The sequence below is a fragment of the Aphis gossypii genome, chromosome 2 (genome assembly GCF_020184175.1).
Source record: "Aphis gossypii isolate Hap1 chromosome 2, ASM2018417v2, whole genome shotgun sequence".
NCBI classification, from domain to species: Eukaryota; Metazoa; Arthropoda; class Insecta; order Hemiptera; family Aphididae; genus Aphis; species Aphis gossypii.
Window position 1 is genome coordinate 73,526,181 of NC_065531.1, and position 16,610 is coordinate 73,542,790.

At 28.5% G+C, this 16,610-nt stretch overlaps 1 protein-coding gene across 5 annotated transcripts; it reads right to left on the reverse strand.

Moving 5' to 3' along the window:
* Nucleotides 1-8,165: 8,165 nt before the first annotated feature.
* Nucleotides 8,166-16,557, reverse strand: LOC114121061 (BTB/POZ domain-containing protein 9). 5 transcript variants are annotated; one of them, XR_007604623.1, is made up of 13 exons: nt 15,583-15,773; nt 15,184-15,391; nt 14,655-14,738; nt 12,501-12,630; nt 12,194-12,424; nt 11,853-12,129; nt 11,556-11,772; nt 11,253-11,491; nt 10,409-10,598; nt 10,012-10,198; nt 9,830-9,934; nt 9,088-9,213; nt 8,166-8,658 (listed from the first exon to the last, which is right to left on the reverse strand). XR_007604623.1 is itself a non-coding variant. In XM_050202226.1 (13 exons), the coding sequence occupies exons 3-13, from the start codon at nt 15,351-15,353 to the stop codon at nt 8,569-8,571; spliced, it is 1,920 nt and encodes a 639-aa protein (XP_050058183.1). In that variant the 5' UTR covers nt 15,354-15,391; nt 15,827-16,048; nt 16,420-16,557; the 3' UTR covers nt 8,166-8,568. The 5 variants fall into 5 exon arrangements, 4 of the variants coding, with proteins under 4 accessions (XP_050058183.1, XP_027839012.1, XP_027839013.1 ...); XM_050202226.1 differs by lacking the exons at nt 9,088-9,213; nt 15,583-15,773 and adding exons at nt 15,827-16,048; nt 16,420-16,557; XM_027983211.2 differs by lacking the exons at nt 9,088-9,213; nt 15,583-15,773 and adding exons at nt 15,827-16,048; nt 16,160-16,545.
* Nucleotides 16,558-16,610: the final 53 nt, after the last annotated feature.

A 16,610-nucleotide genomic window follows, 5' to 3' on the forward strand; every position in this document is an offset into this window, starting at 1 on the left:
AAAATCAGGGAGCGCTCTAATAAATAAATCGAAATCAAAATTCGTGTTCGAGATGATTTGACAAAGTCGTTATGTTGGAATATATAATTATATAATATTGTATAGTTGTATATTATAAAGCGTATTAAATTAAAATTTGCAGGTAATGCTCCAATGTCTTTCAAAACGAAATCAAAACTTTTTGATCGAGAAAGGTTACCCGAATGGTGTTATCGATTGTCGGGAGTCATTGCAAAAAATCGGTCTTAAAGTAGCCTCTTTTATTTCAAGATTTAACCCACCGTATTTTGCTGTTCCTAGTTTTAAAAGTAATATTACTTTACTAACAGTCCGTCGTTCCGCCTACCAACACGTGATGCGTAATTTAACTATTCATGATTTCGAATTTTTTTTTTCGACTCCTATACCGAGTTAAAGAAAAACATAAATCGAATGTTGATGTTTAATTTGATTTAATCGTATTCGATTTTCATCTCAATCGTTAGTTTAGCGATATTTTTAGTTTACACTCACTGCAGTGTACTATTACCCTTTGGGGCGTTAAGATATATTTTATTTAAATAAATAAATATTATTATTATTATATTATCGTCGCGCTTCACAGCCTCCCCGCCGTACCCCTGCAGCCACAATCACGGCCTACGATTGCAGCAGCAGTGTTATAATATTATACACTGCAACATTAAACGCGTGTCTATACAAACATAACAATTTTACGCATTATTCTGCAACGTACCGTTTACGCGAACAACGCGACTATACTGCTCTTTTGTACTCGAAAAATTCCCCAGAGGATAAAGAAGCAATAATTTCCGCTCAAGTGCCGCACACGTTTCCATTAAATCCGGCATTTGCTCCGAGGCCGCAAACTTACAATATATAATATGGCAGAGCATATCGTTATTATCACGTTGTAATTTTATAATAAGCGCTCGGCGAGTGTGTGTCGGTCTATGCGTTATATTATTATGTTTATAGATCCGCGCACACGTCATCAGTGGCGATTCTATAGCATAGGGTGGGCAGCTGCCCATGCCGAAATTATTTCTGGTGCCCCTTATTTTAAAAATGTAATTTTTATACGAAAATATAAGATGTTTTCTCGTTCGAAAAATTACAACGAAAATTTACATTTATTATATTCTGTACACAGCTCAAAATTTTCCAAACATAAAACAGCAGAAAACGCAATTGAAGGAGACGCGCCAAAATCTCTATCGGTACATATCTATTATTAGGTACCTACCTATTATAATATTAATATTGTAAAGATTTTAAGCTACATACCATATAATGTACCTACTGGCTACTGCTAATATTTAAGGTATTTGTAGAAGCTATATATAAGCATAAATATTTTGTTTAAAAAAAAATCATTAAACATTATATTATTTATGAATTGCACGCGCAGCCGTGAAACATATAACAATATTATGTAGTATTACTTGCCAATACTAAATTGATATAATATAGACGTATAGCGTCCCCGCGGGGAACGGTAATAAGCTCCTATGTGTGTTCGCGGGGAAGGCACTGACCTAAAAACGTGCATTACGTCTGCATAATATTATTTCCTCGCGAGATAACGGGTATAAATAGAGTTATTTGTGAAGATATTTTTAAATGAATTATAGACATTTAGTCGAGTCGAACGACAAAAACTATAAAATTGTTGTTAAATATAATCCATTAAATCCATTTTCATTTTTTTTCAGTTTTTTAATAAAACGAGAGTCATTTTACCAATTTCGTCACTTACACCACTGTCAGAACCACCACCATCGCCGAGTTTTACGATACAAACGCAGAGCAGAGCGGTCGATCAAACGATGGACTGACATCTTTCAATATGCAGTCATTATTGAAAACGGGTGATTTCAATTCCGCCGCGGCCGTATCGGAAATGCGTTTTATACCAAAACGTAAACTATTTTAATTGAATATTTTAATTTGTGTTAAATAAAAAGATATGATACATAAAATTAAAGTATTTACATTTATTAATATTAAGTTTCACAGTAAAATAAATATTTACAAGGCTTTTATACCTATACTAGCTGTCCCACCCGGCGTTGCCCGCGCAAAAGTCACCTCAGGTGAAAACCAAGATTTTTTTTATTTTATATTAATAATAATAATAGGCGGCCTATTAATAATAGCTGACCCGGCAGACTATTCGTATTGCGTACTTCGTTTTGCACTTCGTTGCCCGTTAAAAATGCCAATTCTATATGACTCAGACTTTGTTCAATACGGATTTTAATATTCGATGGATGATGTTCTAGATTTATCTTAAGTTTTCTGTTGCCCGGAATAAAAATTCTGATTCGCAGCAGTATATTATCAGGTAGGCAATCTACCTGCGGTAGATCGCGGACCTAGTGCTGTTTGTACGTAAATGTATGATTTAACTCTAATAAAGTATCAAAGTTATACTAAGTTTTACATAATACGGTAGATTAATATAATCAATTAATACATAATCCTAACCTAGGTTTTGATTCTCGAAAATCTTGAATAACCCGGCTTTGACCGTGTACATTTTTTTGTGTTACCTACTATAACTTTTATTTTATCGGTTTATATTTATTACAGTCTGCTTTTAGATGTTATGTTTATCCTTGGTTGCCCATGTATTGTAATATTGTAATTTGTTGACAAAAAATTACTTTACATTATGGTGTTATAAAAACCAAAAACAAAAAAATATTTATATTGAAATATTTTATTCATCTCAATAACTCTTTATTAACAGTATTTTTGGTACTGCCTTTTAGGGCTAAAATAACCAAACTACTGGCAGAGCTAACTCTAGAACATATGATATAGAACTGTCCATGTGAAAAACATTCTTCTCTCAAGTCTATCCTTGTCATGCTCAATGATTGTCCTTGAGACTTATTAATAGTCATAACAAAGCAAACTTTGAGTGGGAATTGTATTCTTTTTAATCCCGAGAATAACGTTGATTTCAACTGATTATCCCTTTGAATTAAAAAGAATACAATTCCCACTCAAAGTTTAGTAGGGTATTTTACGACTTCATGTTATCATGTTTTTATACATAATAATAATAATTAGCTGTAATAATAAAGTGATAAATGTGTTAACACATAAATCAGGTTGTTATAGCAACCATTTATAAACAAAAATTATAAACAAAATTTCCATCGTAAATCTCAAAATCCCCGTTTGAGCAACCCTTTAAAATGAGAATTTCGAAAAATCCTTTCTTAGTGCGCCTATACATAGTAATAAGTACATATCCTGAAAATTTCAAATAAATCCGTACGGTAGTTTTGGCTGTACGTTGATTATTGGTAAAGTATACTTTCTCTTATATATATAGATAACCAAGACGGTTACAAACAAAGAGATATAAAACGTTTTAAAAGTTTTAAACGATTTTTTTAAACCGGAAACAGCAAATTTTTGCTGCAAATTTTTTAATCATTTTATCTTAAATTTTAATAAAACTCTTTATTATTATTATAGCAATTAAATGCTTGCGTGTCCTCTAATTAATAGGTCTTGTAAGTCCGACTTCGCGCAACCATAACATATGGCCCTTAAGGCCTCCCGAGAGCACTCCGAAAGACCGACAGTAACCGACGTTTTTTCTGTCGTGGTCGCACAGTTTCGTCCGTACCCAAGATAAAAATAAGAATACCTCTTCGTTATCGTACCGGGGCTCGGCTGCCTTTTCTTCTGCCTCCGTATCATCGGAGTCACAATACGTTTCCGTTGTCATCGGTTCTGTGAAAGACGCCATCGTTAATGACCGCTCCTCTGGACAAATTGTTTAGTTTAACATTTCGGTAACCAGTTCTTCTGCAGTATAACCTAGAGAGCCTAGATAATAATTTATTATATTGGCTCTCTAGTATAACCTATTCCATTTGTATTATCGTTCGATGTATTATTCGGCAGAATGTTGTCCGTTGTAACGATTTTTATTTATGTCGAATATATAAAAAAAATTTCTAATCAATCATACAAATTATTGGTGACGGAGCTTACCTGTTTAGGGCAATATCTTTTGTGTTATATGACACTCAAGATAAGGCCCAAGAAGTACATAAAAAAATAGTTACCTATATAATAGGTTAGGTTAAGGTTAGACAAGTAAAAATTTCGTCAGTACTATTTTGAACGTTCTAGAGTAGACATCTCATAATATATCTAATATATATTATTAAGTCTCAAATCACATACAGTTCGTCGTATCCAAATCTGATAATACAGAAACACGAATTTAATGTTCAAAAGTCGATTTCAATTCGCAAAACGAAATCTTTGCCAAATATGGCAGTGGCGTATTTTCAACATTTTTCTGGAGGGGGTTCACAGTTTATGCATAATTAAATAATTTATATAAACTATGAAAACTATGTACCTATTGCCTTTATCACACATTATATTTAGCCATGACTTGGAAACTGTCGTTAAAATACACAGAATACCAATTTCTATACTTATTACTTTACTATACTGCAGAGATATGTAAACATAACACTAAGCCAGGCATGTCAAACTCAAAGTATCAATTGGGCCAAATATATTGGATAGTTTACTACAAAGGCTGCACATAAAAATTAACGAAAAAAGAATATTTTATACAACATTTTTCTATTTTATTCTTTACGTTTACAAAAACAGGAGGTACAAAAAGAAAACAAAAAATACGAAGAAACAACTACCTTCAAAAAAATTTACACTAACATTAAAAAAAAAAACCATTTTATTTAATTAAGAGTAAGGTGACTTTATTTGACATTTCTTTTCTCCCATCAACTTTTCAATTTCAAGAGAAATATTATGAGACAGAGTCACTTTTAATACTGAATTTAGATGTATCTCAAATGAAAATAGTTGCTCACAATCACACATTGGTAAGTACTACTAAACATAAAAATAATTTTACTTGTGAATTTAAAAGTTTCTACATATCGTACTGGCACAAATTTGTAAAAATCAGGTACACCCCCTCATTAAATTTGTTTTTTAAATTTAAATCATTTTAAATTTCAATATTTTATTGTGTTAATTTTATTTTTATTTTTTTTTTTTTTACCAATTAAAATTGGAAGCCGTGAGCTGCGAAAAATGAGCTAAGGGCCGCGTGTTTGACATGCCTGCACTAAACCATGAATCGACCATTGAAAACTCAAAGACTATTATAAAATCAAAATCAATGACGAATATGGAATTAACATATAACGAATCGGAATTAATAAAAACACCGGAGAATTCGGAAATTGTAGCGGAGAAAGAATGCTCACAAGAAAATTTTGGGAGTTCCGAACAAGAAACGGCAAACGCCGTACAAGCGATTTAAACGATTTTTCAAGCGCATGATGTGTTGTTGCTGGTGCAAAATTAAAACTATTTGTGTTATTTTTTTTTTTTTCATTTATATTTTATAAAATGCTCTAGCGACTATGCATAAATTAATACAACATTTTAATAATAATCAGCTAGTATAATTAGTGAACTTTGTTTTGTGCATCAGAAGTATAAAGATTATTATAATATACCAGGCATACCATGTAAAAAAAATTACCTGTTCTATATTACAATAAACCCTCTGATACATAAAACAAAAACCCACTAATTAAACTATAGCTATTATTTAGTATTAACCTATAATATATTATCTACTATTAACCTAACACAAATAGTTTTAATTTTGCACACAGCAACAACACATCATGCGCTTGAAAAATCGTTAAAACCGCTTGTACGGCGTTTGCCGTTTCTTGTTCGGAACTCCCAAATTTTCTTGTGAGCATTCTTTCTCCGCTACAATTTCCGAATTTTCCGGTGTTTTTATTAGTTCCGATTCGTTATACGTTAATATCATACTCGGCATTGACTTTGCTTTTATATTAGTCTTTGAGTTTTCAATTGTTAATTCGTGGTTTAGTGCGCCATATTCGGCAATGATTTCGTTTTTTTAATATGGTTCAATTTTTGAATCGTGCCTTCGTGTTTCAGCGTCAAATTTGGACAAGACACCCTAAATTTTTTGCTATGTTCAAATGTATTACTTACACCCGTGTTTTTTGTCTTTTTTTCCAATTCATGATATGTCACTGCCATATTTGGCAATGATTTTGTTTTTTTAATATGATTCAATTCTAGAATCGTGCATTCGTGTTTCTTCAATGTCAGATTTGGACAAGACAAGGTTTGTACGATTTTAGACATGTTAAATTGATTTTATACTCCAGATGAGATCTCTAACGTTCAAAATAGAACTGACGAAATATTTGTCTAGCAAAGATAAATAAATATATTTTAACACCGAAAAATCATTTCCTTGACGACAACATTTCTATTGTTTTTATGGCGAGAATATATTTACACGTAAATAGCTAACCCCGTGCACTTCGTTGCCCGTTAAAAATTCCAATTATGTAATATGATTTAAACTTTGTTTAATTTTTTTTTAGTATTCAGTTTAACGATGTTCAAAACTTAAATACATATATTCATTGACTATTTTTAACCTCAAAAAACTTAGCACCACTTTAAAATGCTTTCTTATTGCACATCTATGGTACAAATATACCGTGTAAATACAAGCCTCTACCTATCATTGTCCAGTCTTTACGTGTATGAGTCAGTTAGTCAGATTATATTATAGCCATTAGCTTGGGATGAGACGATTTTTTTACAATTATGCGAGCAGTATTTTATTATCAGGTAGGCAATCCACCGGTTGTGGATTGTGAACTCCGCGAAATGTGTGCGTAATTTTATAATTTCTAACCCTAAAGTTTCAAAGTTACGAGTAGGTATATCAATTTTTTTACTACGATGGATTAGATCGTGGTCTCGTGGTTTTTTATATGGTTGGAAATTGGAATAACAATCTGACTTATGTGTTAACCGCTTTATTATTATATAACTAATTATTATTAAAAACCAACAGCAACCATTTATATATGTTATATTTAAAACATAAAAATGTTAGTGATCAATAATGAAAAAATTAGGTAGGTACTAATACAAATTTATTAACTTATATTATATATTTAACGTATACTTTGATGTATAATAAGCTATTCTCATAAAATTATTAAATGTAATATAAACAGATCCACAGTAGTATGGTCAATAAGATACCGAATCAATAATTAAGTGTGTTCATAGTGATAGTTTTACAATTGAAGTTAAATAACATAATACGTAATAATTGTATAGAATTGTAAGTTCCAAAAAAAAGCGTGGTCAAAGTGGGTATCGCTCTGCTGTACATTAGGTGCCGTGTATACCACTATTATATATTATAATTTATAAGAGTATTAAATTTGAATCCAATGAATCACTATAAGACTAACTTTGAGGAACTTTGTATTAAATTTTCAAGTATTTGAGTATTTGACTCATCCAAAAAAACTTTATCAATATTTATAAAAAAAAAAAAAAAACTAAACAAAAACGAATATTTCCAATGCCTATAAATAGCCTTAAAATAAGTGAAATATTTTGAAAATTAAATCATATAAAAAAAACCAATCAAAATAACTGGTGAAATTTTCAAGTATTTACAACTAGAGAGCCTATAAAGCCTCTCTATCTACAACCATAGGCGCCCAGAAGGGAGAGGCAAGCTGGGGCATTTGTTCCCCCCCCCGGCTTTTCAAAAATATGTTTTAAATTGAACGTTATAAGATAGGTAAATTACTATTTATTATATAACAAATCAAACATTGCCCCCTCCTAGAAAAATTTCTGCGGGCGCCTATGTCTACAACATATACTTATTCAATAGGTAGGTAATAACTAGTAATAAATTTGGAAAATAGGAAAAATATTCAAGGATACTCTAAAGTAACCTAGCAATACAATTTTAAAATTTCCTTAATTATTTTTTTTTCCTGATCAAAAATTTAAAAAGCAATACAATGTTACTCAAAATTTGTTCGTGTAATTTAAAAATATCACAAATATATATCCAGTTTTTTTTGAAAAGTGTTCAAATTATCTGTATCAAATGCTCAGAATTATTTTTTGTAAGTATAATGTATATAATTAAACTCATACTCATTATTAAATTCAAAACCATTTTCACTTCTACTACAAAAATATTTTTAAAATTTAGTAAATTATAAATCATTATTTTATCCAACTTATCATGAGGTATCTTTAAAACACAATTATGATTTTCGAAAATATATATTTTTATATGAACACTGAACAGTAAAAACTAAAAAGGTATTTGAAGTTAAAATCAATACAAATAATTATTTAATTTAAAAATATACAATATATGTTTTTTACAAATTATAATATTAAGTATAGTGCAAGAGTATAAAATAATTATTTTCAATAAATATATAGAATAAAAGATACTTGTTTACTTACAACAAATTGTAAAAATATTTAAAAAAAAAATAACCATTTATATAAATGGAAAATTTAAAAATATAAATAATGAAAAATTAATAACTGTATAATTGATATGAAAAAAATAAATTAAATAACAATTTGATATAACATTCAGTCTATTATGGAAAATACGCGAGGAACATTAGCAAATGATGCAGTAAAATATATTATTTAAGCAGTCTGGCTGCCTACTACTGTTGTTGAAGTTTCTGCTGCAGAGGTACTAACCACTGACTCAGGCTCTTCCGATTCATTAATGTTCTAAAAAACAAAATAATAAAAATATTTATATTTTTCAAACATAAATAACTAACAATAGATAATGTATAAGTATTTATATGTAAAATTTTTAAATATTATTCAAAAACATCAAAGAATATTATAACCTAAATACTGTATTTATAGTACATTATGATCAGTAAAAGGTTAACATTTGTTGACAATTGGATTTATTTCAATATATAATATTATGCATAAAACAATACATAAATACAGTTCAACTTATTTTACGATCCGAATAATTTAAGATTCTACGACTTTAAATACTTGAGCCAGATGCACAATTTATATCAAATCCATAATCTGAAGATATTGAGACCAGAGAGAATGAAATTGGGAGTTTTTTAATCTTGATAAACAATTTTGAAAATGGAAATAAAGGTTACAGAATAGTTCAATATTTAAGATTACCTTAGAGTTTTTGAAACATGCAAGTACTTAAAAATAACCAAATCTACAATTGCCTTTCGTATAACTTCATTTTTTTTCAACTTGATCATGTAAATCAACATTTTTGAGTATGAAATACTAAAATACCTAAGAACAAATATTAGTTAAGAATTACAAACAGTAATTTGGATTCAAGTTTACGAGCAACTTATACCAGAATTCTCAAAACTTACAGAAAATCAAAGATAAGCCAAATATTACATTAAGAAATATATATATATTTTTTTTTAACTTTTTCTCACGTATTATTAATATATTGAATTATTACTAAGAAGGAACAATAAATAATTATTGTTCAGAGTTAAGACCTTTTTTTTTCTCATCGAACAAATCTCTTCCTAAAGACATAAATTCATCTAGATGTCGATCAGCAGAGACTTAAACATTTTAATGTAGCTCACTTGTTTGAAAAAGTTTTATGACCCTTGGTATAAACATAATAAAATGTATATGTTACGCATAGCTGCTTGTTTTCATTAAGCATACATACTGTACACTTTTCATTATCAATATATTAATATATTATTTTTGTATGTTTATCATCATTTTAAAACTGTTATATTTTATAAAGATCTACGAGCAGCTATGCCATACTCATAAATAACCAATTTTTCTCAAGAATATAATACCAAACTAAGTTTTTATTATAATAAATAGATAATATTGCATTTCAAATAATAATATTAGCAGTACTTTAACTTACTAATCTATTTGCTACTTGTAAGTTAGAAATTTCCTGTTCAACTTCAACTGTATTAGAGTCTATAGGAACTTGAGCTGGTGCCTCCAGATGAACACAGTGAAAAACCTTTGAAGAAAAAATTGACCATTAAAATATTATGTAATAAGAGTATTATTTTTAGTAAATTCTAGATTGGGTCTTACCTCATTAGCTGAATTATAAGTACCAGTAATACGAATAAATACAATAGGTCGAGGGTTGAACTGCAAAAGTTGCCAAGATCGAACAAGCTCTTTTGATTTATCAATTATCAATTCCCAATCCCACATGTTAACTGACACTTCAACATAATAACTATAATAACGATCGTCACAATCCCAAAGTAGCATTCTGTAAAATCATTAAATCATTAGTTTTATAAATATTTTAAAAACTTAATAATGTTCCTTTGGAAACATCAACAACCAAAACTTTTAGTGTATGTTGCTGATACGCCTAATGGATTTAATTTAGCTCTTAACTATAAGTAAGTTAGCAATCACTTAAAGCTTAACTCAAAGAATAGTTGTAGCATTTAACTGTAGAATAATTAATAACTACCTCATTGAACTAAGCATATAGGGTTGACCAAGTTGAACGAGTATACATCCAGAACCCAACTGATGGCATGTGTAACCGCAATCCCAGTCATAATCTTTACAATTGCCATCCAATAGGGAATTTCGACAACGACTAACTCCATCAATCACAATGGCATTCTTATCCATTGTAGCAACATTAAATTTTGGTACTAGAATTCAATAAACCTATTTAGAATATGTACACTATTCCAAACTACTTTACAAGGTATAATATATTTATCATATTTTTAGGATTTTTAAGTTTATATTTTAAAAATGTTTAGTATATAATTGAAATAAATTTTTAATTAATATTTAATTGAGAATTATTGTTTTAAAATGGCTTAATAAGTAAATCAATTATAGATATGAGAAAAATAGTAAAAACGATAATGTAATTCATATATTTATTGTTTATAATTATAAATAACAATGTTAAAATGTAAACATAAAAAAAAAAAAAAACAGTTATTTTTCAACATACAATCTATTAAGTCTATAGCGATCTCTAATATATTTAAACATTTTTAACTATTATAACTCTAATGTCAGAACTTGAAAGACTGGCTTATGTTTAAGTTCAAGTTATTTACTAGTGTTTGCCTACTTTATGATGAGATTATTAACTTGTAATACCTATTGGCTAGATTTTTTTTTGATTTTTTTATCATATATCATATTACTTTAAAAAAATGTTTTCACTTTATTAATTAAATTAATATAGGTAGATTGTATATACTTAGTAATATTCTGTAAAAATCTTATGATAATTAACAATTATATGGTGCAAACTATATATATTCTATTCATTAAAATACACATACCTACTAATCCTTTTTCAATGTTTACTAAATCCATTTCTTCAGAATTATACATTATTTCCATTGAAACTGTATGGAAAGATTTATTAACGGTATTATTGGTACCAACGATACGAATGTATTGCACTACCCGAGGATGTATCCACAAACGCTGTGTTGATCGACAGTAATAATTTGAATGATCAATGACACGCACCCAATCATGTTGATCCATTGATACTTCGATATAATAAGAATAGGACCTTCATTACAAACAAGTAAATAAATCATGTATTTTTAATTTGAAAATATTATTTATTACTTTACCTAAGATCCTTATCCCATAGATGCATTTTTATATAATTTATAATTGAAGGATGACCAAGCTTTATCATAATACCACTGTCGCTTTCATTTATTAAATGTCTAGTACAGCCTCGTTCATGATCATGCCCATTAGAATCAGATTCTAATAATGCTGAACGCATTTCTCCCTGCATAACCTGAGCACCTTGTGAAGGATGGGCAATATTTAGGTTAGGTTCTAAAATAAAATAAAATTATTTAAAATTATCAATTAATAAAACAAAGTATTATTTTAAAAACTAATCAATATTTGCATACTTAGCTGTCCTCTAAATTTGAGTTTGTGTGAAGGTAATGTATTTCGTAACTGTATGGCATCCAAAATGTTGTCAGAACTAACAAGTTGTGATTCTCTCACAACTGAAAGTAATTCATCCAAACTCATCAAGGGATATCTGACGGTAGATAAAACTTTAATTTTCGCTTCAGGATCTTCATCATCTTGATTTGCTTTAATCCAACGACAAACCGCACGAAATATATCCAATTCATAAGCATACAATGAATCTCTATTAAGTACTTCTTGAAGTGCTTCCTAAAGACAATAAACCAATTATACCTATCGTACAACAAAATCTAAATTATCTTTAATAACTTACGGGTGAAAGAGATAAAAAAGATTCAGATTGAAGTACATCCAATGCGTGAGAGTCTATAAAATTCAACGCTTCAATAACTAAGTCTTCTTGCTGATATAAACGTGCTGCACCAAACATGGAGCATGCATTATAAACATTGATATTACTGCGTAAATATTTGCACAAAGAAAGTTCCAAATTTGTAAAACCAAATAAATTTGAAAGACTAAATATTTCTAAAATTACTTCATCCTAAAAAATAACAATAAAACAATAATTAATTACTATTTATAAATTGTGTATACAATTTTGAATACCAAAAATTCACCTTTAATATACTTAAGTTCATACGCCCCGAATAAATATACTCGAGAAGTTTTTTAAATGAATTTATCGAAGCTTCAGTGATTTCCACTTCTGATTGATGAGATTCTTTTAAACCACCATACAACAATGCTCTATAAATTGAACAAATAATCAGTTAAAGTATACAAAACAAGATTTATAATTTTGGCTTAAAATATTTTTTAATAAAATTCAAATAGGTACTTAAATAAAAATAATAAAAAAAAAAAATTATTTATAAAAATATATATAATACAATAATATTGTAATAATTTAATGGTATTCTAACTATTATAACAGTTCGTTAAATAAATATAATATTAAGAAAATATATTTACTATGAAATATTATAATATATTATGCAATATGATACATTTATAAGCACCACATCATGAATTAAAAATATCTTTATTGAATACCTACATCACAGTTAACTGCGGAACATTATAAATTATTTAATTATTGTTATTATTGTTTTTAATTTAATTATTAGGCAACATAAATGTTTAATAAACAATTATCCAATAAAATTTGATAATCTTTAAATATATGCCCACAGATAATAAGTACTAATTATTTCCATTCATGTTTAATACATTTATGAAACGATTTAAAACAATAACAAATAAGGTATAATATAGTATTATTATATTGTTTCTTTCGACAGACTTAAAAAAAATATATACTCAATGATATCTTATTGTGTACAGCTTATAATTAGTTACATTTGGCGATTAAAAGTTAACATTTTGAAGAAGATCCAATAGATATTTGGCTAAAAGTCAAAATTTCAAGGTACATTTGATATTTGTAAGTCATAAGTCTAATAACCATTATTATTTGTTTCCTTAGAGCTTATCTGAAATTTAAAGTTAATTTGGATTATTGCAAATCCAAGAAACAAAGTTAATGAAGTTTAAAAAAACTGTATGCAATTCTTACCATAATTTTATGAATAATTATTTTAACAAAGAAAACTCATTATGCTTAAAAGTATATGATTATCAACCTCAAACTATTTACCAGTGTAACTGTCAAATTTTAATAAATGAAAACTCATTGTTGAAAATATAAAAATAATAATTCTAATAATAAAATATTTTTTTAATTAAATTTAGCTTAGTAAAATAACCAATGCCTACTAAAATTTTTTATTAAATTACTTAAACTAATATAATACTAAATTGTAAAAAATGAAAATTGGATTGTCTACATTTATTCATTTTCAAACAAAAATTATTATATCGATAACTGTTATTGCATAAATATTTGACTTATTTGTAACTTTTAGTTTTTAAAAATTAATGGGAATTTCCTACTTTTGACAAACATGAAAAAAAACCACATCATAGTAAATTTATTACATTCAACACTCAGCGCCGAATCTAAAAAAATTTTAAACTAGGAATCAGATAAACAATATATAGTGCTAATTAAAACTTTAAAAACAACAATTTTAGAAAGTAAAATTCTCTTACTTCAATATTTACATTTGATAAAATAATATCTCGAATAGGATTATATAAAGAAAACTAATGAAACAAAGCATTAATAAAAATTTTATAAAGACTAAACATTATTAGTTTAAATTAATTATTATACAAATATAATAATTGAGTTCAAAGTCTATAAAATTGCATAGGTATTAAGTATCTAAAAAGTCAAAAATATTTGATCGATTATCGTAATTAATAAATAGTATAAAGTCTTCACGAATCACAGTAAATGTTAATAACATAAATTAATGATATTATAAAATATTGTTTAAATACTGAAAAAATTATCAATCATCATAAAATTATACTTTAATCTAAAAAAATAATAATGATAAGTACACAAATGACAATAATTGAGAAATTTAGTACACAAATCCATTAAAAAAATGCTTTAAATACAATAAAGACTTCAACTCATTATTTTTAAACTAAATATTTGTATTATTGTTTAATTTTATGATTTTTGTATAAAAATGTAATTTGAATAAATATTGTTGTTTTCCACAATATGAATACAAGGTAAACAACTATTTAAAAATGACATGGATAATTTTTAAAAATATTTTAGTTCCATTTACTTTCAATGCATAAATAGTGAAATGTATTAATAGTATTATATTTAATATACTAAGTTTATATACCTAAAATAATCGCTTCTTGAAGCCAACACTACTCTGTGAGCATGGAAACGTTCACCATTTACTACCAACACAACATCAGAAAACCTATAAATCAAAAAATTATAGTTAAAAATCTACAAAGTTGAACATAAATTATTTTTTATTCCTTAATAAATATGTAATTTATAAAATAATTAACATTAATTTTAACCAAACAAACATAGGTAATTGAAAATACTATATTAATTAAAATGTAAAATGCAACTGACATTACCTATTACTCACCAGCTATAAATTAAATGAAGATTTTATTAAAATTAACAATCTCATTATTTTTTTATTACCCAAGTGTTTTTTAAAATTGTAAAATTTAAATGAATAATTAAATATTTATAAAATTATTATATTTTCAGCAAATACACAATAATGCCAAATATATTAAAAAATGTACTAGCAAGTTGTATTTAAACATAATCCAAGATTAATTTTTATAATTGATTCATTTGAGACGGAAATAATAGGTATCTGAATGATAATAAAATGCATTTACCTGTCATTAAGATAGAGAGTGCCGATGTCATTGGCCAAAAAATGAGCATGGTCTATTTGTTCGTAACTGTGTTGTTTTTCAATAGACGTAGGTGATTTAGTATCAACTGGACTACGATTTCCACCATTTCCAGTGTCAACCGTACCATCTGCTAAATGTTGACCGCTCATCGCACCACTGCGATGAGTGTAGAACACAGGGCCGTATGCTGCAGAAATAAATATATATTAGCATACATTTAAATGATGAGAGCAAGAGTGAACAGAATAATAAAAAGACAATCTATATAGAATATCTTTATTATTATCATTATTATTAGATGGGTATAACGACACATTGTAGTCGGTCAGTACTGGGCAACGGTCAAAGAACGCAGTAGACCGAACACCGCAGACGTACTCATCTCTTTCGAGTTCAGTTTCAAGATGCGTCGGCGATGGTGAAGAATATTTTTTTGTTGTTGTCTGATCAACGACCGGACTACGAATGTGCACTGTGCTGAACACATAGAGTGTCTGCGAGATGGAGCCGGCACGACCAGACGAGCCCGCGCCACCGACATTTTATATTAACCGCAATTGCAGTAATCGATACGCATAATTAAAATAATATTATAATACAACTAGGCATTGTTATTACATACCTTCGAATTCCAGTGGGCAGAATGTAATATTCGTTTCGTAGATTAGATAAAAATTAATATAGTATGCGTTATAAAACCGCCGGCGACGTCGAATGGCGCAAAAACGTTCGGATTTGTGTGCGTTACTGCGTAACGTGTAATGTGTACGTCTACTATCTTTTATAGATAACTGCTGGGTCTTGGGTACACGGGTACGACGTAATAGTAATAATAAATCGCTACCTATAATACACGACAATTATTAACAATAGGCGTGTTTTAGTGTAGTAACCGTGAGTAAACTGTTGTTTACTGATGCGCGTCTATGTGAATATAATAATTAGTAATTATTACGATGTTATGAAAGCGCCGTGTGTCGGGGTGTCTCGATATCACGAAATAATATTAGTGGTGATAACGCAGCGGGCGTGTTGTGAGTAATTAATTTATTCGTCAGAACAAAAGAGAAAAACTGTACTATATAGCTGCGTCAGACCCGGTCGAAGGGCAAAAGACAAAAAATATTATTATGTTTTGCCCTAATGTCCGATATAAATTAAGCGCACACACTGATAGTAAACGATGTAGAACGACAATATTGATAAAATACGTACGCAACCAAAACGATGAACGAATCTAACAATAGTCTCGACGAGACGCGTATAATAATATAGTTATCGCATATTATGCTACATGCGCGACAGCAGCTGCTGTAGGAGTGTAGCCCGTTTACTCGTTTACTGCGCACCAGCCTTTCCGTTCTCGGCGGCCGACCGTGTGGCGCTGATGCCGAGCCTTTTTGTCA